Source organism: Anolis carolinensis, unplaced genomic scaffold (assembly GCF_035594765.1).
Source record: "Anolis carolinensis isolate JA03-04 unplaced genomic scaffold, rAnoCar3.1.pri scaffold_8, whole genome shotgun sequence".
Taxonomy (NCBI): domain Eukaryota; kingdom Metazoa; phylum Chordata; class Lepidosauria; order Squamata; family Dactyloidae; genus Anolis; species Anolis carolinensis.
Genome location: NW_026943819.1, coordinates 1,485,965 through 1,513,317, shown reverse-complemented (window position 1 = coordinate 1,513,317; position 27,353 = coordinate 1,485,965). Strand labels below are relative to the sequence as shown.

The 27,353-nt window shown below is 44.6% G+C and overlaps 3 protein-coding genes across 4 annotated transcripts; 1 reads left to right on the top strand and 2 right to left on the bottom strand.

The window, feature by feature from the left end:
• Nucleotides 1–813: 813 nt before the first annotated feature.
• Nucleotides 814–12,046, bottom strand: LOC100561139 (myelin protein zero-like protein 2). 2 transcript variants are annotated; one of them, XM_062960839.1, is made up of 5 exons: nucleotides 11,733–12,046; nucleotides 6,189–6,355; nucleotides 4,066–4,261; nucleotides 3,827–3,962; nucleotides 814–2,811 (listed from the first exon to the last, which is right to left on the bottom strand). In XM_062960839.1, the coding sequence occupies exons 1-5, from the start codon at nucleotides 11,956–11,958 to the stop codon at nucleotides 2,739–2,741; spliced, it is 798 nt and encodes a 265-aa protein (XP_062816909.1). In that variant the 5' UTR covers nucleotides 11,959–12,046; the 3' UTR covers nucleotides 814–2,738. The 2 variants fall into 2 exon arrangements, with proteins under 2 accessions (XP_062816909.1, XP_003229021.3); XM_003228973.4 differs by having other exon boundaries at nucleotides 4,066–4,276; nucleotides 11,733–12,042.
• A 1,762-nt stretch (nucleotides 12,047–13,808) lies between these two features.
• Nucleotides 13,809–19,454, top strand: LOC103281392 (T-cell surface glycoprotein CD3 epsilon chain). Its single transcript, XM_008122870.3, has 6 exons — nucleotides 13,809–14,000; nucleotides 14,686–14,715; nucleotides 15,049–15,219; nucleotides 15,300–15,467; nucleotides 17,999–18,045; nucleotides 18,678–19,454. Exons 1-6 carry the CDS (start codon nucleotides 13,958–13,960, stop codon nucleotides 18,732–18,734), a joined length of 516 nt encoding a protein of 171 aa, XP_008121077.1. The 5' UTR covers nucleotides 13,809–13,957; the 3' UTR covers nucleotides 18,735–19,454.
• Nucleotides 19,455–19,812: 358 nt separating this feature from the next.
• On the bottom strand, nucleotides 19,813–24,895 carry LOC103281391 (T-cell surface glycoprotein CD3 gamma chain). Its single transcript, XM_008122868.2, has 6 exons — nucleotides 24,680–24,895; nucleotides 24,481–24,522; nucleotides 23,683–23,901; nucleotides 22,646–22,777; nucleotides 21,185–21,228; nucleotides 19,813–20,882 (listed from the first exon to the last, which is right to left on the bottom strand). Exons 1-6 carry the CDS (start codon nucleotides 24,873–24,875, stop codon nucleotides 20,817–20,819), a joined length of 699 nt encoding a protein of 232 aa, XP_008121075.2. The 5' UTR covers nucleotides 24,876–24,895; the 3' UTR covers nucleotides 19,813–20,816.
• Between the last annotated feature and the right edge of the window lie 2,458 nt (nucleotides 24,896–27,353).

The following is a 27,353-nucleotide window of genomic DNA, read 5'->3' as shown; positions in this document are numbered from 1 at the left end:
CAGAACGTTGGATAAGCGAATATGTTGGATAATAAGGAGAGATTAAGAAAAAGCCTATTAAACATCAAAATAGGTTATGATTTTACAAATTAAGCACCCAAACATCATGTTAGACAACAAATTTGACAGAAAAAGTAGTTCAGTACGCAGTAATGCTATGTAGTAATTACTGTATATACAAATTTAGCACCAAAATATCACGATGTATTGAAAACATTGACTACAAAAATGCGTTGGATAATCCAGAACCTTGGATAAGTGAGAGACTACTGTATTTAATTGATGCAATTGTGCTGTTTGATTTGATTGAATTCTGTTGTTTGGCCATTGGATTTTGCCAACCCTGTAAGCCGCCTTGAGTCCCTACGGGTGAGGAAAGGCGGGGTAAAAATGTTGCAAATAAATAAATAATAAATAAATTCCAGAATCAATTGCAAAAATTCCAGTAAACTTATCGCACCACGCCATTTTTCAATGGGCTAAGCATGCCCAGATCTTTCAGCCGCTCCTCATAGGGATTGTTCTCCCAGCCCTTGATCTTTTGAGCTGCCTCCTCCCGTTGGCTTTTTGAGCCATCACACCACCCTTGTGCTGGCAGGACTGCTGACTTGAAGGCTGTGAAGGCTGGGTTGCTGACCTGAGGGAATCCAACCCGGGGAAGAGCATGGATGAGCTCCCTTTATCAGCTCCAGCTCCATGGTGGGAGTTGCAGTCCAAAACACCTGGAGGGAAAGCCCAACTTTGCCCATGCTAATCTATCCTTTTATACATGCACCATCAAAGCACCCCCAACAGATGTCCATGAGCTCCCCGCTCTTTACTACCAAAGTCTAGCAAATTTATTTGCATACATCTTGAAAAATAAATTACATTATGAAAAATAAGTCACTCTATTGTAACATGTTGTTTTTAACGTCCTACACGGTTTGCAGCGACGGGCAAAGGCAGTATTTGCAGAGCCTGCGGGGAAATGACCCCTCGGACATACAGCCGTGGGGCAAAGGGCGGGCTGGAAAGAAGGGTTTGGGGAAAACCCAATTGTCCAGCCACTCCCATCAGTCCTAGGCAGCAAGGAGCGATGGGAGATGCAGTTCAGGGTCCATGGTATGTTTCCCTCCCCTGCTGTCAACAGACCACTGGGACCTAGGAAGCAAAACATGAAAAGAAATACTGAAGGTTGCTGTGAGTTTTCCAAGTTCCAGAAGCATTCTCTCCTGATGTTTCGCCCACATCTATGGCAAGCATCCTCAGAGGTTGAGAAGTTTGTTGGAAACTAGGCACGTGATGTTTATATATCCGTGGAATAATGTCCACGGTGGGAGAAAGAACTTTGTCTGCTGGAGGCAAGTGTGAATGTTCAAATAGGCCAGCTTGATTAGCATTGAATAGCCTTGCAAGCTGCAAAGTCCATCAGTGAGGGTCTCTGCATAGAGGTCTGTTAGAAACGAGGCAAGTGGAGTGTGTGTATGTGTGTATATATATCTGTGAAATGATGTCTAGGGTGCAAGAAAGAATTCTTTGTCTATTTGAGGCAAATGTGAATGTTGCCATTGGCCAGCTTGATTAGCAATTAATAGCAACTAATAGCCTTGCAACAATTAAGTTCAAGTCAATCAGTGAGGGTATTTGCAGGGAGGTCTGTTGGAAACAAGGCAAGTGAATATATATATATATATATGTATATATGTATGTATGTGTGTGTGTGTGTGTGTATATATATACACACACACACACACACAAATATATATAGTAGAGTCTCAATTATCCAAGCCTCACTTATCCAAGCCTCTGGATTATCCAAGCCATTTTTGTGGTCATTGTTTTCAATATATCGTGATATTTTGGTGCTAAATTCATAAATACAGTAATTACAACATAACATTACTGTGTATTGAACTATTTTTTCTGTCAAATTTGTTGTATAACATGATGTTTTGGTGCTGAATTTGTAAAATCATGACCTAATTTGATGTTTAATAGGTTTTTCTTTAATCCGTCCTTATTATCCAAGATATTCGCTTATCCAAGGTTCTGCCGGGCCGTTTAGCTTGGATAAGTGAGACTCTACTGTATATATATATATATAAAACATCTCTGTTGAATAATGTTCAGGGTTGGAGAAAGAACTCTTGTCTGTTGGAGGCAGGTGTGAATGTTTCAATTGGCCACCTTGGTTAGCATTAAATAGACTTGCAGCTCCAAAGCCTGGCAGTTGCTGCCTGGGGGAATCCTTTGTTCGGAGGTGTTAGCCAGCCCTGATTGATTCACAACCTCTGAGGATGTCTACCATAGATGTGAGTGAAACGTCAGGAGAGGATGCTTCTGGAACATGGCCAGACAGCCCGGAAAACTCACAGCGACCCAGTCATTCCGATCATGAAAGCGTTCGACAACATAAATACTGAAGGGTTTGTGGGCACCAAGTCTTTGGGCCTCAGAGTTTGGGGTGCGCATTGCTATCGGCCCTTTCCTTTAGAAATCTCTGCAGGAGAACCTCCGGATTAGGTGAAGCAGAAGAGGAAGATGAATTGGAGAAGAAGTCTGAAGGGTCCAGGCTGGCTTCGAAAGAGGTGGCTCCAGTTTTTTGGGATGGTCTCCAAGGGGCTTATTCCATTCCTTTTTGGGGGGGTGCCATGTAGCAAGTGCTCCCAGTCTGCACTCTCCTCTCAAGTGTCCATGTCACGAAGGTCTTGTGAGTGAGAGAATGAGTGAGAGAGTGAGGGAGTGAGTGAGGGGACTCAGGCCTCCCCTCCGGGCAGTGTGGCCTCCCTCTCCTCTTCCGGGACTCTGCGCAGCTTCTCCTTCTCCGGCCTGGCGTTTGGGGAGACAAAGAGCAGAAGTCAGGACAGAAGAGGCAGCCAAGGGATGAGGCGGGGGCTTGGCCCATAAGGACCCCTTTGCACCAAAGAGAGACCCAGCACCCCACCAACAAGGCCCGCTGCCCCATTGCCCCCTCGATCCCACGATGTCATGATCTCCGATCTTATGACATCTCCGGACACAGAGCAAGCGCTGACAAAGAACAGGTGCCAGCCATAAAACCTCAAATTCCCTCTGGTATGTGAGAGCCCCTATATAAATGGGCTACAGAGAAGATTCTAGTATTCCGTACAATAAACCTGTTTGAATCTACCCAGCGTGTGTCTTGATGCTTTCTGACAAAGAACAGATGCCAGCCATAAAACTGGCCAGCCATAAAAACCTCAATTGCCCTCTGGTATGTGAGAGCCCCTATATAAATGGGCTACAGAGAAGATTCTAGTATTCCGTACAATAAACCTGTTTGAATTTACCCAGCGTGTGTCTTGATGCTTTCTGACAAAGAACAGATGCCAGCCATAAAACTGGCCAGCCATAAAAACCTCAATTACCCTCTGGTATGTGAGAGCCCCGATATAAATGGGCTACAGAGAAGATTCTGGTATTCCGTACAATAAACCTGTTTGAATCTACCCAGCGTGTGTCTTGATGCTTTCTGACAAAGAACAGATGCCAGCCATAAAACTGGCCAGCCATAAAAACCTCAATTACCCTCTGGTATGTGAGAGCCCCTATATAAATGGGCTACAGAGAAGATTCTAGTATTCCGTACAATAAACCTGTTTGAATCTACCCAGCATGTGTCTTGATGCTTTCTGACAAAGAACAGATGCCAGCCATAAAACTGGCCAGCCATAAAAACCTCAATTGCCCTCTGGTATGTGAGAGCCCCTATATAAATGGGCTACAGAGAAGATTCTGGTATTCCGTACAATAAATCTGTTTGAATCTACCCAGAGTGTCTTGGTGCTGAAGAAGAGAACCTCACACACCCCCTGGCACTTACATCTCCGTCTCCTCCGCCTGGTCCTTCCCGGCCTTCCGTCGCTGCCGGCAGACCACCACCACGACCACCACGGCAATCATCAGAGCACAGGCCCCACCGATGGTCAGGGCCAAAACGTGGATCTCCGAGAAGCTCACTGTGAGGAGGAGAAAAGGGAAGAAGCAGGGTGTGTATGTGGGGAGGGGGTGCCCATGCCCTTGGCCCCCTCCCCTCACCCTCCGTCTCCCGCTCGGGCGGACCTTTCAGGACGACGCTCAGCTCGATCTCTCCGGCCACCCCATCGACGTCCGGGGGGTTCTTGATGTGGCAGAAGAAGGTCCCATTGTCCCCGGGGCCGACGTTCCAGAGCATGATGGAGGCGTCGCTCTTGAATGCATTGCCGTCCCAGGTGACTCTGCCCGAGAAGCGGCCCGTCTGCGGCGGATAGGCTTGATCCTGGTAGTGGATCACCTGGCAAGGAAGGAAGGAAGGAAGGAAAGAAGGAAGGAAGGAAAGAAGGAAGGAAGGAAGGAAGGAAGGAAGGAAGGAAGGAAGGAAGGAAGGAAGGAAGGAAAGAAGGAAGGAAGGAAGGAAGGAAGGAAGGAAGGAAGGAAGGAAGGAAGGAAAGAAAAAAGGAAAGAAGGAAGGTTCACGGTCCCTTAACAGTGTTGAAGGGCTGGACGATGTCCGTAGACACCTCCAAGGTCATGTGGTCACAAGCATGGCTGCATGGAGCACCAATGTTACCTTCCCGCCAGAGCGGTACCTATTCATCTACTCACATTTGCTTGCTTTCGAACTTTTTTTTCGTGTCAGGAGCAACCTGAGTCACTTCTGGTGTGAGAGAATTGGCCTTCTGCAAGGATGTTGCCCAGGGGACTTTGCCCTGGGCAACGTCCCCTCCAACTCCAGCTCCAACTCCATGCGGGCACATGAGAGAAGCCTCCCACCATCCTTGTGGGAGGCTTCTCTCATGTCCCCGCATGGAGCTGGAACTGATAGAGGGAGCTCATCCGCGCTCTCCCCGGGTGGGATTCGAACCTGGCAGCCTTCAGGTCAGCAAACCCAACCTTAAAGTCACAAGGCTTTAATCCACTACGCCACCGGGGGCTCCGACGCTTTCGAACTGCTAGGTTGGCAGAAGCTGGGGCTAACAGCAGGAGCTCACCCCACTCTCAGGAATAGAACCACCGACCTCTCGGTCAGCAAGTTCAGCAGCTCACTGCGCCACCAACATAAATTGGCCAGTGCTTCAATGGGAAGTCTGGACTTATTTTGGGCCAATCAGATAGTCAAGTTGTGCCACATCAGGCCCACAGGCCATAGTTTGGAGCAGGGGTCCCCAAACTTTTAAAACTGGAGGCCAGTTTACAATCCCTCAGACCGCTGGAGGGCCGGACTATAGCTGGCCACCGAGCAATAATGATAATAATATATTTAGCCCAACCCCTTTCTGCCTTTGTGGACCAAAAGCACAAGCAAAGCACCCCTGACAGATGGCCTCCCAGCCTCAATGTTGTTAATAATAATAATAATAATAATAATAATAATAATAATAATAATAATAATAATAAGGGTTGGAAGAGACCCCTTGGGCCATTTAACCCAACCCCCTTCTGCCTTTGTGCTGTGGGGGCCGGATAAATGGCTTCAATGGGCCGCATGTGGCCCGCGGGCTGTAGTTTGGGGACCCCTGGTTTGGAGACTCCTACTTTAATATGTGCTTATATGGATTCATATAAGTGGGAACGAGAGAGAGGGCCTTTTCTGCTGTGGCCCCCCGACTGTGGAATTCATTGCCCTCTGAGATCAGGCAAGCCCCCACCTTATTGGCTTTTAAGAAAGATCTAAAAACGTGGCTTTTTCGATGTGCCTTCGGGGAGTAAATGTTATATACCTTTGATTACTCCCCTTGGATTTTATTCTTTGGACTGTTTGGACTGTTCCGTCTTATACCCCTGTTCTCTTTATTTATATGCCTCTCTCTCCCGAGTTTTTAATTAAATGTTCATGTGGCCCGCCCTGTCTGCTCTGATTTGTGTTGTAATGTATATGATTATTTTTGTACTATTATATTGTGTTATGATATATTGTTTTATTTTGTTATATTGTATCGTGTCTGGGCATGGCCCCATGTAAGCCGCCCCGAGTCCCCATTGGGGAGATGGTGGCGGGTTATAAATAAAGTTTTATTATTATTATTATTATTATTATTCATTTAAACCCGTGGTTTCCAACCTTTTTTGACCAGGGGCCACTTTGATCAGGGTGTAGAGTCAGCATCATCTTATTCCTCTACTTGTGGAGGAACCCCCGCCCCCCACAGCCATCAAACGTCTCCTGAAAGAACAGGCTCCCATCCCGAAGGCAGAAGGCAACTTACAAACTCCGTTTGGCTCTTGTCCCGGGATTGGAAGTCCCAGGAGATGACCAGCCGCTGCCCGACGGGCTCCCGGCTGCGGAAGGTGCACTTCAGCCGCACGTCGGTCCCGTTCAGAACCTCCAAGGAGCCCGGCGTGTAGATCTCCATGGAAGACACCGTCCAGAGACCTTGGAAGAAAGCAAGGAGAGTTGCACTCTGGCCCAGGAAGGAACACACATACCTGATATGCTGAGATGTGATTATTGGAAGAGTTTGGGAGAACTGATCTTCCTTTCTGGGAGTTGTAGTTCACCCACAACCAGGGAAATTGTGACCTCCACCGATGATAGACCTGGTCCAAACTTGGCACATGGAACCTCCTCGACTTAACTCAACCTAGTGGAGGGGTCTGAAGGGACGGACTCACCATAGTGGGAGTTATAGTTTACCCTACGGACAGAGAGCACACTCAACCCCACCGATGGTGCCTCCAGAGAGAACTTGTCCAACATCACAAACTTTAAGTACAGTAGAGTCTCACTTATCCAACATAAACGGGCCGGCAGAATGTTGGATAAGCGAATATGTTGGATAATAAGGAGGCATTAAGGAAAACATCAAATTAGGTTATTTAAACATCAAATTAGGTTATGATCTTACAAATTAAGCACCAAAACATCATGTTATACAAAAAAAATTGACAGAAAAAGTAGTTCAATAGGCAGTAATGCTATGTAGTAATTACTGTATTTACGAATTTAGCACCAAAATATCATGATGTATTGAAAACATTGACTACAAAAATGCGTTGGATAATCCAGAACATTGGATGAATGAGACTCTACTGTACTGATGGAGTTACAGGGGGTTAAACTGGCACGATGAGAGTTGTAGTTCACCCACAACCCAATGCATTTTGTAAAATCGTGAGATCGTGTTACATTACAAACGAATCTGTGGCACTTTATCTATGTTTCTGAGTTCGCAACTTTTAATGTGCACTTTGCTAATCTATCATTGCAACGTCACTGTTTTTAATTCTATGATTTCAGTAAGTGTATTTCATTTTTCTGGTCAATGTTTTAAATATTATAATTGGTGCATGTTATTGTTTATTGATGTATTGTACATTGTTATTGTTTTGTATCTAATATTTCTGTGAGCCGCCCCGAGTCCCCTCCGGGGGAGATGGTGGCAGGATACAAATAAACTTATTATTTTATTATGACACAGCAAACAAGATAGCTCTACTGGATTTCATATCACAAAATCACAAGTCGAACACTTCCCAAGTGTCTAGGACTGTGTGATGTATTTTCGGATGATGCGCCCAGATCCCAGCAGGGTGGCCTTTTGCAGTTGGCAGATCGTAATTTTGTCAATGTCTATTGTTTCCAAATGCCGGCTGAGATCTTTTGTGTGCCCATCACCACCGGGACCACCTGCACTGGTTTCTGCCAGAGTCTTTGAAGTTCAGTCTTGAGGTCCTGATAGCGGCTGAGTTTTTCCTGTTGTTTTTCGTCAATGCGACTGTCACCTGGGATGGCAACATCAATGATCCAAACCTTTTTCTTTTCCACAACTGTGATGTCTGGTGTGTTGTGTTCCAGAACTTTGTCAGTCTGGATTCGGAAGTCCCACAGTATTTTTGCGTGCTCATTTTCCATTATCTTTGCTGTTTTGTGATCCCACTAGTTCTTTGCTTCTGGGAGGTGGGACTTGAGGCATAAGTTCCAATGGATCATTTGGGCCACATGGTTGTGCCTCTGTTTGTAGTCTGTCTGTGCGATTTTCTTACAGCAGCTGAGGATATGATCCATGGTTTCATCAGTTTCCTTGCACAGTCTGCATTTTGGGTCATCAGCTGATTTTTCGATCTTGGCCTTGATTGCCTTTGTCCTGATGTCTTGCTCCTGGGCTGCAAGGATCAGGCCTTCTGTCTCCTTCTTCAGGGTCCCATTCGTGAGCCAGAGCCAGGTCTTCTATTATTATTATTATTATTATTATTATTATTATTATTATTATTATTAATTGCCTTTGTTCTGATGTCTTGCTCCTGGGCTGCAAGGATCAGGCCTTCTGTCTCCTTCTTCAGGGTCCCATTCGTGAGCCAGAGCCAGGTCTTCTATTATTATTATTATTATTATTATTATTATTATTATTATTATTAATTGCCTTTGTCCTGATGTCTTGCTCCTGGGCTGCAAGGATCAGGCCTTCTGTCTCCTTCTTCAGGGTCCCATTCGTGAGCCAGAGCCAGGTCTTCTATTATTATTATTATTATTATTATTATTATTATTATTATTATTATTATTAATTGCCTTTGTCCTGATGTCTTGCTCCTGGGCTGCAAGGATCAGGCCTTCTGTCTCCTTCTTCAGGGTCCCATTCGTGAGCCAGAGCCAGGTCTTCTCCTTATCAGCTTTTCCTTCAATTTTGTCGAGGAGCTTTCCATTCAGTGTTTTGTTGTGCCAGCTGTCAGCTCTAGTTTGTAGTGCGGTTATCTTGTATTGATTTTTTGTCTGCTGTGCTTTGAGGAGTTTCTGATTTTTGACTTCAAAAATATTATTATTATTATTATCATTATTATTATTATTATTGCATGACACAGCAAACAAGATAGATATGCTGGATTTTGTATTATTATTATTATTACTATTATTATTAGGAGCTGCCCACCAGTTAATCCAGTCCCTTTCCCCTCCCAGACTGGGCAGGAAGCCCTGGGGTCCAGAGTCAAGGAACAGCCCCCCATCCAAAGCCCCTCCCTCTCTGTGTAGTGACACATGGGGAGCCCCACTACGGAGGGAGAGGCCATGAACTCACTCCAACATGACATCCGGGTGAAGAGGTTGCAAAAGAGGCCCAAAGAATGGGAGCAAGGAAGTGTTGCAAGAGGTGTCAGCTGAGGGTGGTGATGACCGTGGTCACTGCTGGTGGGAGGGCCAGCCTGGGTTAGATGGTCCTCGGGTGATGGGATTTCCTGTCCCCTGTGGGGAATGGGCTGGGGCTGATAGGCTTTGAGGTTGCCTTTGATAGGATTGTCCCTGAATTATCTAATCCATGAGTACTGGCTGGGCGGAAAGGGAAATAAATACCTGAGCTGAAAGAGAGGTGGAGCAGTAGTGAGTAATAGTAGTATTCCATCTAGCTATTTATCCTCTGCGGAGAATGGGCTGGGACTGATAGGCTTTGAGGTTGCCTTTGATAGAATTGTCCCTGAATTATCTATTCCGTATTTGCCGGAATACACACGGAATACCTAAGCCGAAGGAGAGGTGGAGTAGTAGTAGTAGTACTAGTAGTATTCCATCTGTCTATTTATCTTCTGTGTGGAATGGGCTGGGGCTGATAGGCTTTCAGGTTACCTGAGCCGAAGGAGAGGTGGATTATTATTATTATTTTATTGTATGACACAGCAAACAAGATAGTCATGCTGGATTTCATATCACAAAATCACAAGTCAAACACTTCCCAAGTGTCTAGGACTGTGTGATTTATTATTATTATTATTATTATTATTATTATTATTATTATTATTATTATTATATCTATTTATCTCTCTATCAACTGTGGGGAAGGGGCTGAGGCTGATAGGGCTTTCAGGTTACTTGAGCCGAAGGAGAGGTGAATTATTATTATTATCATTATCCTTATTATTTTATCTATCTATGTAAGTATTAAGTAAGTAAGTAAAAGTTACTGAGGGACTCAGGGCGGTTTCCAATATAAAATCAGCATAAAACATTGAATAAATAAAACACTGAAACACTATAAAATGCTATAAGAATACCAAAAAAACAACATAACAATTGACTAAAACAATCACATAAACAGAAACAATATAATCACTCAAATAACATATGTATCTCTCTGTCAACTGTAGGGAATGGGCTGGGACTGGTAGGCTTCCAGGTTACCTGAGCCAAAAGAGAGGAGGATTATTATTATTATTATTATTATTATTATTATTATTATTATTATTCTATCTATCTATTTATCCCTCTATCAACTGTGGGGAATGGGCTGGGGCTAATAGGCTTTCAGGTTACTTTAGATGAGATTGTCCCTAAATGATCTATTCCTTGAGTATTTTAATAATAATAATAATAATAATAATAATAATAATAATCAGTTTATTTATACCCTGCCTCCATCTCCCCCGAAAGGGACTTGGGGCGGCTAACAGATAATATCAGATAAAAACAGTGGCAATAAACAATACATGAGTAAACAAAACATACACCAATTATAAAATTTAAACATTAACCTATGAAAATAAGTTATTTGCGGAAAGGGAAATACCTGAGCCGAAGGAGAGGTGGATTATTATTATTATTATTATTATTATTATTATTATTATTATTATTATATTTATCTTCTGTAGGGAATGGGCTGCTAGGCTGTCAGGTTGCCTTTGATAGGATCATCCCTGAATGATCTACAGTAGAGTCTCACTTATCCAACATAAACGGGCTGACAGAACCTTGGATAAGCGAATATGTTGGATAATAAGGAGGCATTAGGTAAAAGCCTATTAAACACCAAATTAGGTTATGATTTTACAAATTAAGCACCAAAACATCATGTTCTACAACAAATTTGAGAGAAAATGTAGTTCAATACGCAGTAATGCTATGTAGTAATTACTGTATTTACAAATTTAGCACCAAAATATCATGATGTATTGAAAACATTGACTACAAAAATGCATTGGATAATCCAGAATGTTGGATAAGCGAGGCTTGGATAAGTGAGACTCTACTGTAGTATGATAGATTACATGTACAGCACACAAACTCATTAGGTCCAAGCGTCTGGGATTCGTCTCTGAATATCTCTTCCCGAAAGCCTAGGATATTAGAGGCTTTGAAGCTACAAGGCTATTCAGTGCTCATCAAGGTGGCCAATGGCAACATTCCCACTTGCCTCCAACAGACATCACTCCACAGATATAGGAACCCCACTTGCCTCGTTCCCAACAGACCTCACAAGCTCTGAGGATTTTTTTTTTCTGTGTCAGGAGCAACCTGAGTTGCTTCTGGAGTGAGAGAATTGGCCGTCTGCAAGGACGTTGCCCGGATGTTTTGATGTTTTACCATCCTTGTGGGAGCTGGAGCTGATAGAGCTGGAGCTCCGCATGGAGCTGGAGCTGACAGGGGGAGCTCATCCGCGCTCTCCCCGGGTGGGATTCGAACCTGGCAGCCTTCAGGTCAGCAACCCAACCTTCAAGTCACGAGGCTTTTATCCCCTAGGCCACCGGAGGCTCCTACCTCTGAGGATGCCTGCCACAGATGCAGGCGAAACGTCAGGAGAGAATGCTTCTGGAGCCATGGCCGGACAGTCCGGAAAACTCGCAGCAAACTAGCGATTCCGGCCATGGAAGACCTTCGACAATACGAAGGACTGGAGCCGAGGTGGAAGGCAGAGTCACGGGACCTTCCGCCCTCTTTACCTGGAAATCCCTGGCTGGGAGGCCCAGGTCTTTCCCTTCTCCCTCTTTCCTCCCTCTTTCTTTCCTCTTTCGCCTTTTTCCCAGTCGAGGGGTCTCTTGGCGAGGCTTACCCAGCAGCAGGAGCAGGAAGCCCCTCCAGGTGAGTCCAGGTGAGACGCCCATGGCGCAGGTAAGGCAGGCAGAGCCCCTTCTGGCACCTCCGGAACACACCTGGCGGAACCCGAGCCCGGCTCTCTCTCTCCTCCTCCCCAAACACCTCTGCCCCTCCCCTCCCAACCCTCCAACCAGGAAGTCCAGCAGAGACTCTGCCTTTCGTTTCCTGGGCACTCTGCACATGCCCCGGCTCTCTCTTTCTCTCTCTCCCCCAACACAAAGCAGGCTCAGGGTCTGGCTGCCCCCTTAATGGCCATGAATCCATAAAATAATAATACAGTAGAGTCTCACTTATCCAAGCCTCGCTTATCCAAGCCTCTGGATAATCCAAGCCATTTTTGTAGTCAATGTTTTCAATATATTGTGATATTTTGGTGCTAAATTCTTAAATACAGTACAGTAGAGTCTCATTTATCCAAGCTAAATGGGCCGGCAGAACCTTGGATAAGCGACTATCTTGGATAATAAGGAGAGATTAAGGAAAAGCCTATTAAACATCAAATTAGGTTACGATTTTACAAATTAAGCACCAACACTTCATGTTATATAACAAATTTGACAGAAAAAGTAGTTCAATACACAGTAATGTTATGTTGTAATTACTGTATTTAAGAATTTAGCACCAAAATATCACAATATATTGAAAACATTGACTACAAAAATGGCTTGGATTATCCAGAGGCTTGGATATGCGAGGCTTGGATAAGTGAGACTCTACTGTAATTACAACATAACATTACTGCGTATTGAACTACTTTTTCTGTCAAATTTGTTGTATAACATGAAGTTTTGGTGCTTAATTTGTAAAATCATAACCTAATTTGATGTTTAATAGGCTTTGCCTTAATCCCTCCTTATTATCCAAGATATTCGCTTATCCAAGCTTCTGCCAGCCCATTTAGCTTGGATAAGTGAGACTCTACTGTAATAATAATAATAATAATAATAATAATAATAATAATAATAATAATAATTGGGTGCTGTGCCAAAAGATCTCAGCTGGCATTTGAAAACAATAGACATTGACAAAATCATGATCTGCCAACTGCAAAAGGCCACCTGACGGATTTGCACGCATCATCCGAAAATACATCACACAGTCCTAGACACTTGGGAAGTGTTCGACTTGTGATTTTGTGATACAAGATCCAGCATGTCTATCTTGTTTGCTGTGTCATAAAATAATAATAAATAATAATAACAACAAGATCATACAGTCCTAGATACTTGGGAAGTGTTCGACTTGGGATTTTGTGATACAAAATCCAGCATATCTATCTTGTTTGCTGTGTCATACAATGTTGTATAATAATAATAATAATCAAAATCATAATAATCATACATCACACAGTCCTAAACACTTGGGAAGTATTTGGCTTGTGATTTTGTGATACGAATTAATAATAATAATAATAATAATAATAATAATAATAATAATAATAATAATCAAAATCAAAATCATAATGATCATACATCACACAGTCCTAAACACTTGGGAAGTGTTCAACTTGTGATTCTGTGATACAAATAATAATAATAATTATTATTTTTATTATTATTATTATTATTTTATTTTTGTACCCCGCCTCCATCTCCCCGAAGGGACTCAGGCAGCTTACATGGGGATGAGCCCGAACGACACTGTTTTTAAAATGTAATTTCACAAAAATGCAATTCAAGAATGTGAGACAGAGCAAAACAACAATATTATAACAATATATAAACCAGCGACCAAAATCATTTTCGCTTATCGTCATGGCTGAGGGGCCCAAGGCTGTCAGGAATGGTGGGAGTTGGAGTCCAAAACACCCGGAGGGCCGAAGTTCGCCCAGGCCTGCTCTGCAGCTCGCCATCAATTTGCAAAGTTGGAGGCATCCTTAGAAGAGCCAGCTGTCAGTGTTGGTTGAATATGAATGCATTTGGTGTGAATGCATTTGTTGAAATGTAAGCATTTGAAGAGCTGAGGTCAGGGCCACTTGTTGAAGGTGACAAAGGTTTTCCTCTTCCTCCTCCTCTTCTTAGCCCCCCCCCCTTTCTGCACTTCCTGGCAGGGCTGTCGCTTTTGCAGAAGAGAGCGAGAGAGAGAGAGAGAAGAGAGCACACCTGCCTGGCACTGCGTCACGAGCAACAGGCTCTGCCCTTGGGCCCCTTCACCCCACGGAAAAGAGGGCCCAGCAGGGAGATGCGTCGCGGGGCCCTTGTCGCAGCCTTGCTGGCCCTTCTCTGTAAGCATCCCATGGGAGGCAATGTGTATCTGGGGTGGGGGGTTGGCATCCCAATGCAGAGTAGGCAATGTGGGACTGGGAGAGGAGGACAGAGGCATTGGGGCAGAGCTATAGCAAGGGCAAGGGGTATCCCATCCTTGGGAAGACCCTCACCCCTGAAAGGCAGGGGGCATTGGCCAGCACTGGAAGGGCAATTGTGGCTCTGAGCCCACCTTCCCCTTGGCATAAGGGGCCTTTGAGCACAGCGTGATGCCCTTCGGTCAAGACAATGCTCCATAGGAAGAGAGAACTGCCGAGGCCTTCCCAACCCACTTCCCTGCAATCCCACCAGACAGCAGTGGTGGGCTTTCCTCTCTGGGGTGATGCCCGCAGGCCAGACAAGGCCACAAACGGACTCCTGCCGACCCCATTTGAGGAAGGAAACAAAGATAGCTGGGGAAAGGACCCTGCTGTTTTGTATCGTCGGAGGCTTCCATGGCCGGAAAACTCACAGCAACCCAGCGACTCAGCCCAAGGGTCCAACAGGGTCTCTCCCTCTGCTTCCTGGAGTCGGGCCCACAAAGGTCCCCAAAAGAGCCCTGCGACCCACAAGTCCAAAAAGGAAGCAAGCTCAGTTCTTCACCCAAGATCCATTGCCAAGCGATGCCTATGTCCTCCTCATTGGTGCCTTCTCTTTCTTTTGCAGCTGGCCCTGCTTGCAGCAGCGTTGCCAACGGTAAGGATCTGTGCAGCTTTCTCAGAACAGTTCTTGCCCTTATTCCCTTATTCTGGGAAGACTGAAGGGCCCTTATTCAGGGAAGAGCAGGCACTGGGTAGACTGGGGAAAACAACTGGGGTGGGCTTGGGGGGGCCAGTACCCACCAGTATCTTTGCCAGCGTAGTGCTGGATTTTCCCCCCAGCCACTTAAGCAGCTGGGGGGGGGGGGGGAGGAAGGGGTCTGAGGCTGTTAGGAATGGTGGGAGTTGCAGTCCAAAACACCTGAAGTCCCCAAGTTTGCCCATGCAATCCTTCCTCTCCCCCCACTGCCTTCTCATTGCTTCTCTTCAGAGATCAGAGTGGACGTCTGGAAGGGCACCGTGACCCTCAGCTGCCCCACAGATGCAACAATCCAGTGTAGCAATCAGAAGGAGCATCGCAACCCTTTGATCCTCACGGATATTGTCGAGCGCAGGGAAGAGTGTACTTGCGGAAGCAGCAAGCTCTTCCTGAAGGTCAAAGGTCTGTGCTGGGGGGCAGACTGTGGTTGGAGGGAGGAGAGCAAGGCCACGGGATGTCCTACTGAGTGACCCTTCTTGCAGTTTGCCAGGACTGCGTGGAGCTGGGCCTCGGGCTCCTGGCCGGAATCATCGTCTCGGACCTCCTCCTGACCCTGGGGGTCCTCTGCCTGGTCTACTTTTGCTGCAAGAACCGCAAAGCCCGCTTCCGGGGAGGAGACGGCGTGGGAGCCGCCCGTGGGAGGCCTCCGGGTGAGTGGCCGCTTCTCCTTCCATTGTTGGAAGGAAAGGAGAGAATCCCAGGAGAGCAATAAAACAAGACTTTTATTGTTATCACAGCTGATGACAAGGCAAATCGCCGTATGCGCCCACTTTAGTGGGTCCATACTATGCAAAAGACTGTCGCAACAAAGAATATATACCTTTGGCTTATCTAAAATTTGACCAATGCCTGAGGATCTTCCTCACCTTCCACACCCATAAGTGATACCTATGACCTAACTCGTTTACTCTGATCTTTCTTCTCCCTTTGGAACTTCCTGAAGAAAGGCACCAGCTCACAGGAAGGGAAGGGCATATGCAGAGGCAAAGCTACATAAGCAATAGTTTACTATTTTCTGGCTTATGGCCCCTTCACCATCTCTAATGGAATCATCAACTATCACAAAGATGTACTGTATATACTCGAGTATAAGCCTAGTTCTTCAGCCCTTTTTTTAAGACTGAAAAAGCCCCCCTCGGCTTATAATCGGGTGAGGGTTCTGGTTGGCTTATATTTGGGTCAGCTTATACTCGAGAATATATGGTACATTTATTATTTTTCTCTATTATTATTGGTATTATTACATTTATTATTTTTCTCTATTATTGTTGCTACTATTACATTTATTTTACTCTATTTTTATTATTATTACAGTAGAGTCTCACTTATCCAAGCTAAACAGGCCGGCAGAAGCTTGGATAAGTGAATATCTTGGATAATAAGGAGGGATTAAGGAAAAGCCTATTAAACATCAAATTAGGTTATGATTTTACAAATTAAGCCCCAAAACATCATGTTTTACAACAAATTTGACAGAAAAAGCAGTTCAATACGCAGTAATGTTATGTTGTAATTTACTGTATTTACGAATTTAGCACCAAAATATCACGATATATTGAAAACATTGACTACAAAAATGGCTTGGATAATCCAGAAACTTGGATAAGCGAGGCTTGGATAAGTGAGACTCTACTGTAATACATTTATTATTTCACTCTGATCTTATTATTATTGCATTTATTATTTTAATCTATTTATTATTACATGTATTCTTTTCCTGTATTTTTTATTATTATTATTATTATTATTATTATTATTATTATTATTATTATTATTATTACATGGATTATTTTACTCTATTATTATTATTATTATTAAAAGGACACATAAGCACATTTACATTGAAGAAGATGAGAATAATGATTTAATCAGAGTCGGACAGTCTTATCTTAAATTTGAGCTTTTTGTAAATATTCAAAAACATTTAACCTACTGATGCCTCAATTAATGTAATTTTACTGGTATCTATTTTTATTTCTCAAATTTACCAACCTCGGCTTATACTGGAGTCAATGTTTTCCCAGTTTTTTTGTGGTAAAATTAGGTGGCCCGGCTTATATCGGGTCGGCTTATATTCAAGTATATACAGTACTTTGCATCCCCTTCCCTTGCAAGATCAAAAGTAATTCATCCTGTGTGAAAGAGAGAGCAGCAATGGAACTCTCTGTCTTGGAGTGTGGTGGAGGCTCCTTCTTTGGAGGCTATGGATGGCCATCTGTCGGGGGTGCTTTGAATGCGGTTTTCCTGCTTCTTGGCAGGACAGGGTTGGACTGGATGGCCCACAAAGTCTCTTCCAACTCTTATGATTGTATGAACCGCAGACTAGGGATTTGGCAATGTCACAAGGGGAAATTCCATCACAGTGTCATCAAGTGTGATGCACTCATGGTTGCAAAGAGCATGGGGTTCACATAAGAGTTGGAGGCAGGAAAAGGAGAGTTCACAACAATCTCTCACAAAAATGTCCACACACATTTCATTCACATTGCTCTCAAGGCGATGCTCTTGTCCTGAGATTTCTCCCGTTAGCTGGGGAAGGAAGACTATGGCTATGGAGAATCCTAGAATCCTAGAGTTGAAAGAGTCCAGTCCAACCCCATTCTGCCAAGAAGCAGGACAATTGCCAGAGTATTAGCAGTCTGATGGAACGAAGAGACACTCAGAGACGTTGGTAAAACTATTTACAAAGTTTTACTGTATCAACACAGACTAACAGACGATAGATGAACACAGGACTTGACTCAAACTCTAGGCAGACAGAACTCGACTGAACTGACGCAATCAATATACACACATACTTGTGTCTGGATACTCCCTAGTTCCAGCCACACATCAAGGTCATCACAGCTTCTTGGCAATTAACTCTTTCCACACTATGGTACATTCTTGATGATGCAATCAGTTGCAATACAAGCATGGCACAAATTGGATTTAAACACTATCAATACACAAATCCCACATTAACAAAAATCACATTCAAAGCACCTCCAACAGATGGCCATCCAGCTCCTCATAGGGCTTGTTCTCTAGACCTTTGATCCTTTGAGTCGTCCTCCTCTGGACACATTCCAGCTTGTTGAAGGAGGAAGCCTTTTGCCCAATGAGAAGGAGGGCTCCCCAAGGACTGGGGCTGGGAGGCAGCTGCCCCATATCCCCCAACTCACTTTGGTTTCCGTTCCAGGCCCGAAGGCGGATCACCCCCCACCCGTCCCAAACCCAGACTACGAGGTAAGTCCTGACTGGCTTGTTGGGGGGAGAGGAGGGCAGGAGGAGGCTGCTTGGGACCGAGACCCCTCCCAAGAGAGAGACACCCCCAGAAGCAGGAGGTGGGGTCTGGGGTGGCTAGCCAGACCCCGCGGCCTCCCCAGGCAGCCACTTGGGGGTCTCTCAAAAAGCCATTGGGTAGCATCCCCTATTGAGAGAAGGTCCCAGCGACTGTGTTGGAGACTAGCCTGGAGGGGAAGAAAAGGAGAGAATCCCAAGAGAGCAATAAAACAAGCCTTTTATTGTTATCACAGCTGATGATAAGGCAAAACAGCTGTAGGCACCCACTTTAGTGGGTCCGTACCATGCAAATGGCCGTCGCAACATGTGCGTAGCAAACAAAGATTATATACCTTTGGCTTATCTAAAATTGACCAATGGCCGAGGGTCTTCCTCACCTTCCACACCTACTTGATGCCTGTGACCTCACTTGTTTACTCTGAGCTTTCTTCTCTCTTTGGAACAGCCCCTTAGAAAGGTACCAGCTCACAGGAAGGGAGGGGCATGTGCAGAGGCAAAGCTACATAGGGAAAAGTTTACTATTTTCTGGCTTATGGTCCTTTCAACTGAGCCACCCTCCCTCTTTGCTCTTGCAGCCTATCCGGAAAGGCCAGCGGGAGGTCTATGCCGGCCTGGGGGGCAGGGCCTTCTGAGAGAAACAGAGAGAGACCAGCCAGCAGCAATGGACATCAGTCAAGAGACCCACTTGGGAGGCAAGAGCCGTGACCCACAGACCGTTGTTCCTGGCCTCCTTGGTCCCACTGGCCTTGGCTCCTAAGACCAGAGTGTCCTCCTTGGCGACAGACCCCACATTTCAGACTGCAAACTCCCTCCAAAATATACATACATTCATATATACATATACATACATACCGTGTTTCCCCAAAAATAAGACAGTGTCTTATATTAGTTTTTGCTCCCAAAGATGCTCTAGGTCTTATTTTCAGGGGATGTCTTATTTTTCCATGAAGAATTCACATTTGTTGTTGAACAAAAAATGAACATTTATTATATACTGTGCAGTAGTTGTCATCATAAACCAGCATAACCAGACAAACTGTGAATCCTATCAAGAATTTCTTGTTACTACCAATATTTCCATGTACAACACTCTATGGTCTGTATATTTACCGATCCCGCATGCTCTGGTGTTCTGTTCGCCGGGCATGCTTCCAAACAAAAACTTTGCTAGGTCTTACTTTCGGGGAGGCCTTATATTTAGCAATTCAGCAAAACCTCTACTCGGTCTTATTTTCTGGGGATGTCTTATTTTAGAGGAAACAGGGTATACATATATATATGGGTGTGTGTTTCCCTTTGGTTTTGCTTACAAGGCAAAGTGTGTTAATAAAAATAACTGATCGTAGCCAAAATGCTGTCTTTCTTGATTTATTGTCGAAGGCTTGCATGGCCGTAATGTAAGGAGAGGAAGCGCCAGCAGCCACTACAGTGAGAGGCTGAACGGTGGCCCCACGGAGGAGCCCCACTGCGCTTTGCTCCCCACACCTCCCCTGCTCTCTGTTCGTGTTCCACAGGATGTGGTCGGAGCGCAAGTGCAGCTGCGCTTCGAGAGAGGCGCAAACAACGCCCCCGCCGAGGCAGAAAGGATGCTGCATGAGTCAACATCGCACTATGGACACACTTTGTGCACATTGCTGACTCCCCACTAAATAATTTTGGGGGCACAGTTCCATCTTGGCCCTTTTGGCCACGCACTCCAGAACGCAAGGGTTTTGGAAAGCAAGCAATACTTTTATTGAGGGAAAGGGGTGGGCATGGCACGCAAGAGGCCCCACTTGAGCTACAAGGAGACACAAAACTGAACCCTTCTGTTAGGAATTGTGGGAGTTGAAGTCCAAAACACCAGGAGGGCCCAAGTTTGCCCATGCCTTTCTTAACGAGACAGAGGGGATCACTTTACAAAATGAGTGCACAGCAAACTATTTTGGGCTTCCTATTCTACTCTAAACAATATCTGAAAAATATGCACCACGATAAAGGTTCAAAGCATAGAACACAATATGTATATTAGAGCATCATATACATAATAATGTTAACAATAATAGAAATAATAATACAACTGATGACCAAATTCAGTCAGTATTGGTCGTAACTTACAGAGTAGTAACTTACAGAGTATAAAGATTTATAGATTGCAATCATCCAGATTTAAATGCTACACAGAGCAGTTTTCAGTATAGAACATATATCAGACATATATCAACAAGACTCCAACTAAAATGTGTTAGCGACACACAGGTGTACATTCAGTCTCTCCAAAATGGTATGTAATATGCTGTGAAACTAAATATATCGTCGTCATCATCATCATTTAATTACTTATTAATCGCCCTCCATCCAAGATGCTCTAGGCGATTTACAAGATAAAATTGTAAAGGATAAAAATACATACATACAAATATTGATAAAATTAACATAGATTAAAAGCTCTAGTAAAGAGCCAGGTCTTGAGTGCTAGGGTAAAAGGCCCTAACTCACGCATGGCTCTCATATAGGGCGGCAAGGCATTCCATAAGGCAGGGGCAGAAATAGAAATATCAGTATACAAATCATTTGGCTCAAACCTGGCTTCCTATTCTACTGCCTGGAGCCATTTCCCATCTGGACGTCTTGGTAAAAGAAGCAGAAACTGTTGTGATCTGCTCAAGGTGAAGAGATCGAGATTGGCAGGAACGCCAGGGGCAAACTGGATGCTCCCCTCCTGCGCCCCATTTTCACCGGCGGCGCGTCTTGGCAACCCCGACTTGGCTGTACTGCCCGTTGTTGCGTTCTCCAAGGGGCTGGTGGGGAAGAGAGGCCTGCGTTAAGCCATGCTCAAGGAACGGGCAGAGGCGGAAAGGCACCCAAGGATTACGGTTAGGGACCAACAGCAGCCATGGGACGGCCCAGGAGGCCACGAAAGAACAAGATACAGGAGCAAAGGCCAGTCTTCTGAGCTCGGAGGCTGAGCCAAGCCACCAACGGCCCGGGGCAAAGGCAACAGTTGCTCGTGGTCTCCCCAAGCATAGGAAGAGCGGCCCAGCCAAAGGCTCCACAATGGCAGGGAGGCCGAAGCCAGCCTTGTGGCAACCGATGCACTCACCTGATAGAGCTGCTCGTTGGCCAGCAGGTTCTGCTTATCGGAAGCTAACAAAAGGAGAGAAAGAACAAAAGAGAAAAGAGGAAACCTTAGACCCTGGGAAAGGCTGGGTCAGCCAAGGGGAGCCAGGCAGAGAAAGGAGAAGCGTGCCCACATTGACTGGGCAAGGGGACTTTTCGGAGGCCCCATAGGGAAGGTCCTCTTCAGAGCCCCATTACCACAGACAAAGCATCCTTTCTGCTGCCCAGGGAGATGTCTGTGCGTGTTATGTTACCAGGCACAACCTGGGAATGAAATCATGTACACGAAGAAGGTGTCTGCTGGAAGAAAGGCAGAAGACCATAACAACAGCCTCAAGACCAGCATCATCATTATTAACAAGGAGTAGTAAATAAAGTTTTATTATTTATTATTATTAACTCTAGTATTCAATAATAATAATAATAATAATAATAATAACAACAACGATGCTACTCGTCGTCGTCTCACTCGGTCACGAAGAGTCGAAAACGACTGAACGAGTGAGACGATGACGAGTAGCATCGTTGTTGTTGTTGTTGTTGTTGTTGTTGTTATTATTATTATTATTGAATACTAGAGTTAATAATAATAAAACTTTATACCCCGCCACCATCTCCCTGCAGGGACTCGGAGCGGCTTACATGGGGCAGAGGCCCAAACAATATAGGACAAAATATAGGCAACATAATACGAATCACACTATAAAAAGATAAAACAGTAATACAATATATCAATTAAAACAAAAATACAGGATAAAAAATTGCATTTAAAACACATAAATGGTAAATGGTTGGAAGGGACTTCTAAAGGACACCCATCTCTCTATGCTATTATACAAGGAAAGCACAACTAAAGCACTCCCGACAAAGCAGTGCTTGGTCCAAGGCAGTGACATCTCTGGCCCATCCTCTGTTCGAATATCAGCCAGCACGCCAACGTCTTAAATCAAGAAATAGTCTTCTAAGATCCACAGAGATACTCGCAGGAACACCTCAGCAAGCGAGAGTCCAAAAGTGGCAGGCTAAAACGCGGAACCTCAATCAGTGGCTGATGCCAGATGAGAGACTCCCTCCTGGGCACACAGAAGACAGGGCGACTTGGAAGGCGCTGAAGAGATGGCGCTCTGGCACCACGAGATGCAGAGCCAACCTTCGGAAATGGGGCCACAAAGTGGAGTCCACGACATGTGACGGTGGAGAAGAGCAAACCACAGACCACCTATTACAATGCAGTGCACAATGGAGGACCTTCTTATAGCAACGCCAGAGGCGCTCCAAGTGGCAAGCTTCTGGTCAAAGGACATTTAGTATCATGCCAAGTTTTTAACTTTGATTTTTTAAACACATTACAACTGTACCCTCTGATCCGATAAATAAAGACCAGGCACCACCATGGAGGAGAAGGAAGGCTTCCGGCCCCACCAAGCACCCACCCGCCTCTCACCTTGAGACCGCAGGCTGGGCTCCTCCACAGCCAGGAAGAAGACGGCAACGGCCAGGAACAGGGTGGCCACAAGGCTGGCTATCACAATCCCCACGATGGTCGGGACATCGAGGTGGATGCAGTTCTGGCACACTGTGGGGCAAGGAAGGAAGAGTGCAGAGCAGGGGGTCATAATAATAACAATATAATAATAATAATAATAATAATAATAATAATAATAATAATAATAATTTTATTTTTATACCCCGCCCCATCTCCCCGAAGGGACTCGGGGCGGCTCACATGGGGCCAAGCCCAGGTCACAAACAATATACAAACATAACAATAAAACAATCAATCAACAACAAAACAAGTCATAGGTCAAGATACAATAAATATACAGTAGAGTCTCTCTTATCCAACACTCGCTTATCCAACGTTCTGGATTATCCAACGCATTTCTGTAGTCAATGTTTTCAATACATCGTGATATTTTGGTGCTAAATTCATAAATACAGTAATTACTACATAGCATTACTGCGTATTGAACTACTTTTTCTGTCAAATTTGTTTTAGTGCTTAATTTGTAAAATCATAACCTAATTTGATGTTTAATAGCCTTTTCCTTAATCCCTCCTTATTATCCAACATATTTGCTTATCCAACATTCTGCCGGCCCGTTTATGTTGGATAAGTGAGACTCTACTGTACTATGATAAAATCCTGGGTCGGCTCTAAAAAAAGAACTGGGCCAAAAAAGTACAATTAGTGTCAGATTCAATCAGGGTGAGGTAGATCCCAGAACTATTGTCCCGTTAAAGTGCTGGCAAAGGCATACACTATGGCCTGCTAAAGGAACAAGGTATAATAAATGAGATAGGCAACAGGTCAATCCGTTACCAAAGGCCTTTCAGAAGAGCCAAGTTTTCAGGCTCTTCTGAAAGGTGAGGAAGAGCCTCACCTCTTGGCAACACAGGCCTGGGGTCTCATATTCCGGGGTGCCACTCTCATGGCTTTTTGGGGAGACAACAAAGGGGGAAGAAGGTAGGCATACTCACTCCGGAAGAAGACCTGCAGGGAGGCGGTTTGGTCCCCAGAAGAGCAGGAGAAGGAGCCTCTGGGGTCATCCATTTCGGAGCCCAAGGGCAGCAACTCTCCCTTGTGGTCATCCAAGACGTGCCCGTCCTTCTCCCACGTGAACGGCTCGCTCCCTCCGCTCCCTCCGCTGCACTGCAGGGTGACGTTCCTTCCATTCTGCTTCACCTTGATGGAGAGCCCTGAAAAGGGGGGTGAGAGAGGAGGGCTGGGAATGAGGAGGGCAGAGGGAAGTTTAACTGTGAAACTACCTCTCCCATGTCGAAGCTTTCTGCACTCTGGCCCAGATCCATGTTTTTAGCTTTCCCGTTTTTAATCATTTTATGCTGTTTGCCAACTTTTATGACTGTTTACTGATGTTGATGTTTTACTGATGCGACATTTGTTTTATTCTCGATATTTGTTTTATTGTTTTATTGCTGCTGTTGTATTGTTGTCGGGCATGGCCCCATGTAAGCCGCTCCAAGTCCCTCTGGGGAGATGGGGCGGGGTATAAAAATAAAGTTTATTATTATTATTATTATTATTATTATTATTATTATTAGGAGCAGCCCTGTAGGCCAAGCCACATCAGGTGCCTCCATTTACACAGAACCAGTCTCATCAGGAACCTGCCTCCTCAAGCAGGCCCAGTCTGTGCATTTTGGGGATGCGGGAAAGAGACTTTCGATTCTGGACTCTGGCATCTCCCACACAATGGCCTCTGTGGGTGTACAAAGAACCCAGCCTTCCCTCCCCATAGAAGGCAGGACGAGCCGTACCTGTTTCAGAAGCAGACTTTTGGGCGAAAACGACAACCGCCCCTGAAAAGAAGACAAGACATCTTACCAAACACAGTCCGAGCACATCAGTGGGGCTATTTCAAGGCGAGGAGCAGAAGACAAAGACGGGAGAGGCGCCAAGAAGCAAGCCCCTAAAAGCAACTTGGGATCTCAATGTCGCTCTTCCTTGGAGCCCTACCTGCAAAGAGCAACCCAAGGGCAGCAACAGGCAAGCGGAGCCGGCCCCTTCCCATCCTTGGGTCCCTCGGTGCCACTCGGCTTGCAGAAACCAAATGAGTATCGCTCTGAGCGTAGCAAGAACACTCCTCTCCGCAAAGGAAGTCTGTGGGCAGAGGCCTCTCCCCATTGCGTAGACTTAGGTAACGGGACGACATCAGAGAGGCAACAGGTGCAGCCTCTTTTCTGAGAAACGCAGTTTTGACGGTTCCCTTTCCTGAGATTATTATTATTTATTTATTACATTTCTCCCACACATTGGACGCAAAGCAGCCTGGGACAAAGGAGGAGAACAGACAGTGGCTCTAGAGGTCATACGGGCCAAAGGACAGCCAGATTGACCAAAGGATGACCACATTGATCAAAGCTTGGCCACGTTGGCCAAAGGAGAATGTATTTATACTATTTATACTATTATTATACTAATAATATTACAATATATTGATACAGTACAACAGGGGTCCCCAAACTAAGGCCCGGGGGCCGGATGCGGCCCATCGAAGCTATTTATCCGGCCCCCACGGCACAAGGGCAGAAGGGGGTTGGGCTAAATAACCCAAGGGGTCTCTTCTTCTTTTACAACCCTTATTATTATTATTATTATTATTATTATTATTATTATTATTATTATTAAACATTGAGGCTGGGTGGCCATCTGTCAGGGATGCTTTGCTTGTGCTTTTGGTGCACAAAGGTAGAAGGAGTTGGATTAAATGGCCCAAGGGGTCTCTTCCATCCCTATTATTATCATTATTATTATTATTATTATTATTATTATTATTATTATTATTACTATTATTAACATTGAGGCTGGGTGGCCATCTGTCAGGGGTGCTTTGCTTGTGCTTTTGGCTTACAAAGGCAGAAGGGGATTGGATTCAATGGCCCAAATGGTCTCTTCCAACCCTCTTTATTATTGTTGTTGTTGTTTTGTTGTTATTAATTATTATTGCTCGGTGGCCAACTATAGTCCGGCCCTCCAACGGTCCGAAGGATCGTGAACCGGCCTCCTGTTTAAAAAGTTTGGGGACCCCTGCAGTACAATATAGTAATTTATTACCAGTATTGTACTATGCTAATATAATATTGTATGTAAATTTAATTTGTAAGCCGCTCTGAGTCCCCTTCGGGGTGAAAAGGGCGGCATATAAATGTAGCAAATAAATAAATAAAATAAATAAAATGTATTCACCTGTTGACAATTTTTCCTCAACTGTGCCCTTTTCACAAACAGCCTAGAGAGAAAATCTGGGACAAGATGTGGATACTGAGAATGAGGCAAAAGATGGTGGACACAGCTATCACTTTCCTAGAATAAGAGTTAGAAGAGACCCCAAGGACCATCCAGCCAAACCCCTATGAAATCCTGGGAGCTGTAGTTTGGCAACAGCTGAAGACCCTGCAAACTACAACTCCCATGATCCCATCCAGGCATCCTTTGGCCAAGGATGCAGTGAATGCAGCTGGACTTTACTCTTGGAAGGTTCTCTCCAAGGTGCTGAAGCCATTCTGGGGACACCGGAGAGCTCTGTCCACACATACCATCTACAGTAGGCATGGGCAAACTTGGGCTCTCCACACAGCTGAATAAAATCCCACAGCATCTGCTTCAAACTGGAATATATGGCAGTGTGGACTTAGATAAGCCAGTTCAAAGCAGATATTGTGAATGATCTGCCTTGATATTCTGGGTAATATGGCTGTGTTGAAGGGCCCTCGGGCAATCCTATCACGGGGTTTTCTGGGGGTGCTTCCACACTGCCCTTTATTCCAGGATCTGATCCCAGGTTATCTGCTTTAAACTGGAATATATGAGTCCCCCAGATAACCTGGGATAAACACACAGGCCTTTCGTTAAGGTTTGCCCATCTCTATGACAAATCTTGTATCTGTGACCATTTCCTTGCCGGCTGCACTTTTCTTGCCTTGTTAATTTAATATAGATACAGGGCCCATTCCCACCCCAAGTTTGCTCTCTCATGAACTTGCAGCACTTTATCAGCTACCTCATGTTTACAAATTCACATGGAGCACTTTATCCAGTCTGTTTTTATAATTTTATAATTTGTTTATGTCTTTTCTACATTTGATGTGTTTTATATTGCTATTGTTTTTATCTGGGCTTGACCCCATGTAAGCGCCCCAAGTCCCTTCAGGGAGATGGAGGTGGGGTATAAAAATAAAGTTGTTATTATTATTATTATTATTATTATTATTATTATTATTATTATTATTATATTGTTTGACACAGCAAACAAGATAGATATGGTGGATTTCATATCACAAAATCACAAGTCGAACACTTCCCAAGTGTCTAGGACTGTGTGATGTATTTTTGGATGATGCGCAGAGATCCCAGTAGGGTGGCCTTTTGCAGTTGGCAGATCGCAGATTTTATTATTATTATTATTTTATTATGACACAGCAAACAAGATAGATATGCAGGATTTCATATAACAAAATCACAAGTCGAACACTTCCCAAGTGTCTAGGACTGTGTGATGTATTTTCGGATGATGCGCACAGATCCCAGCAGGGTGGCCTTTTGCAGTAGGCAGATCGCAGATTTTATTATTATTATTATGTTATTATGACACAGCAAACAAGACAGATATGCTGGATTTCATATCACAAAA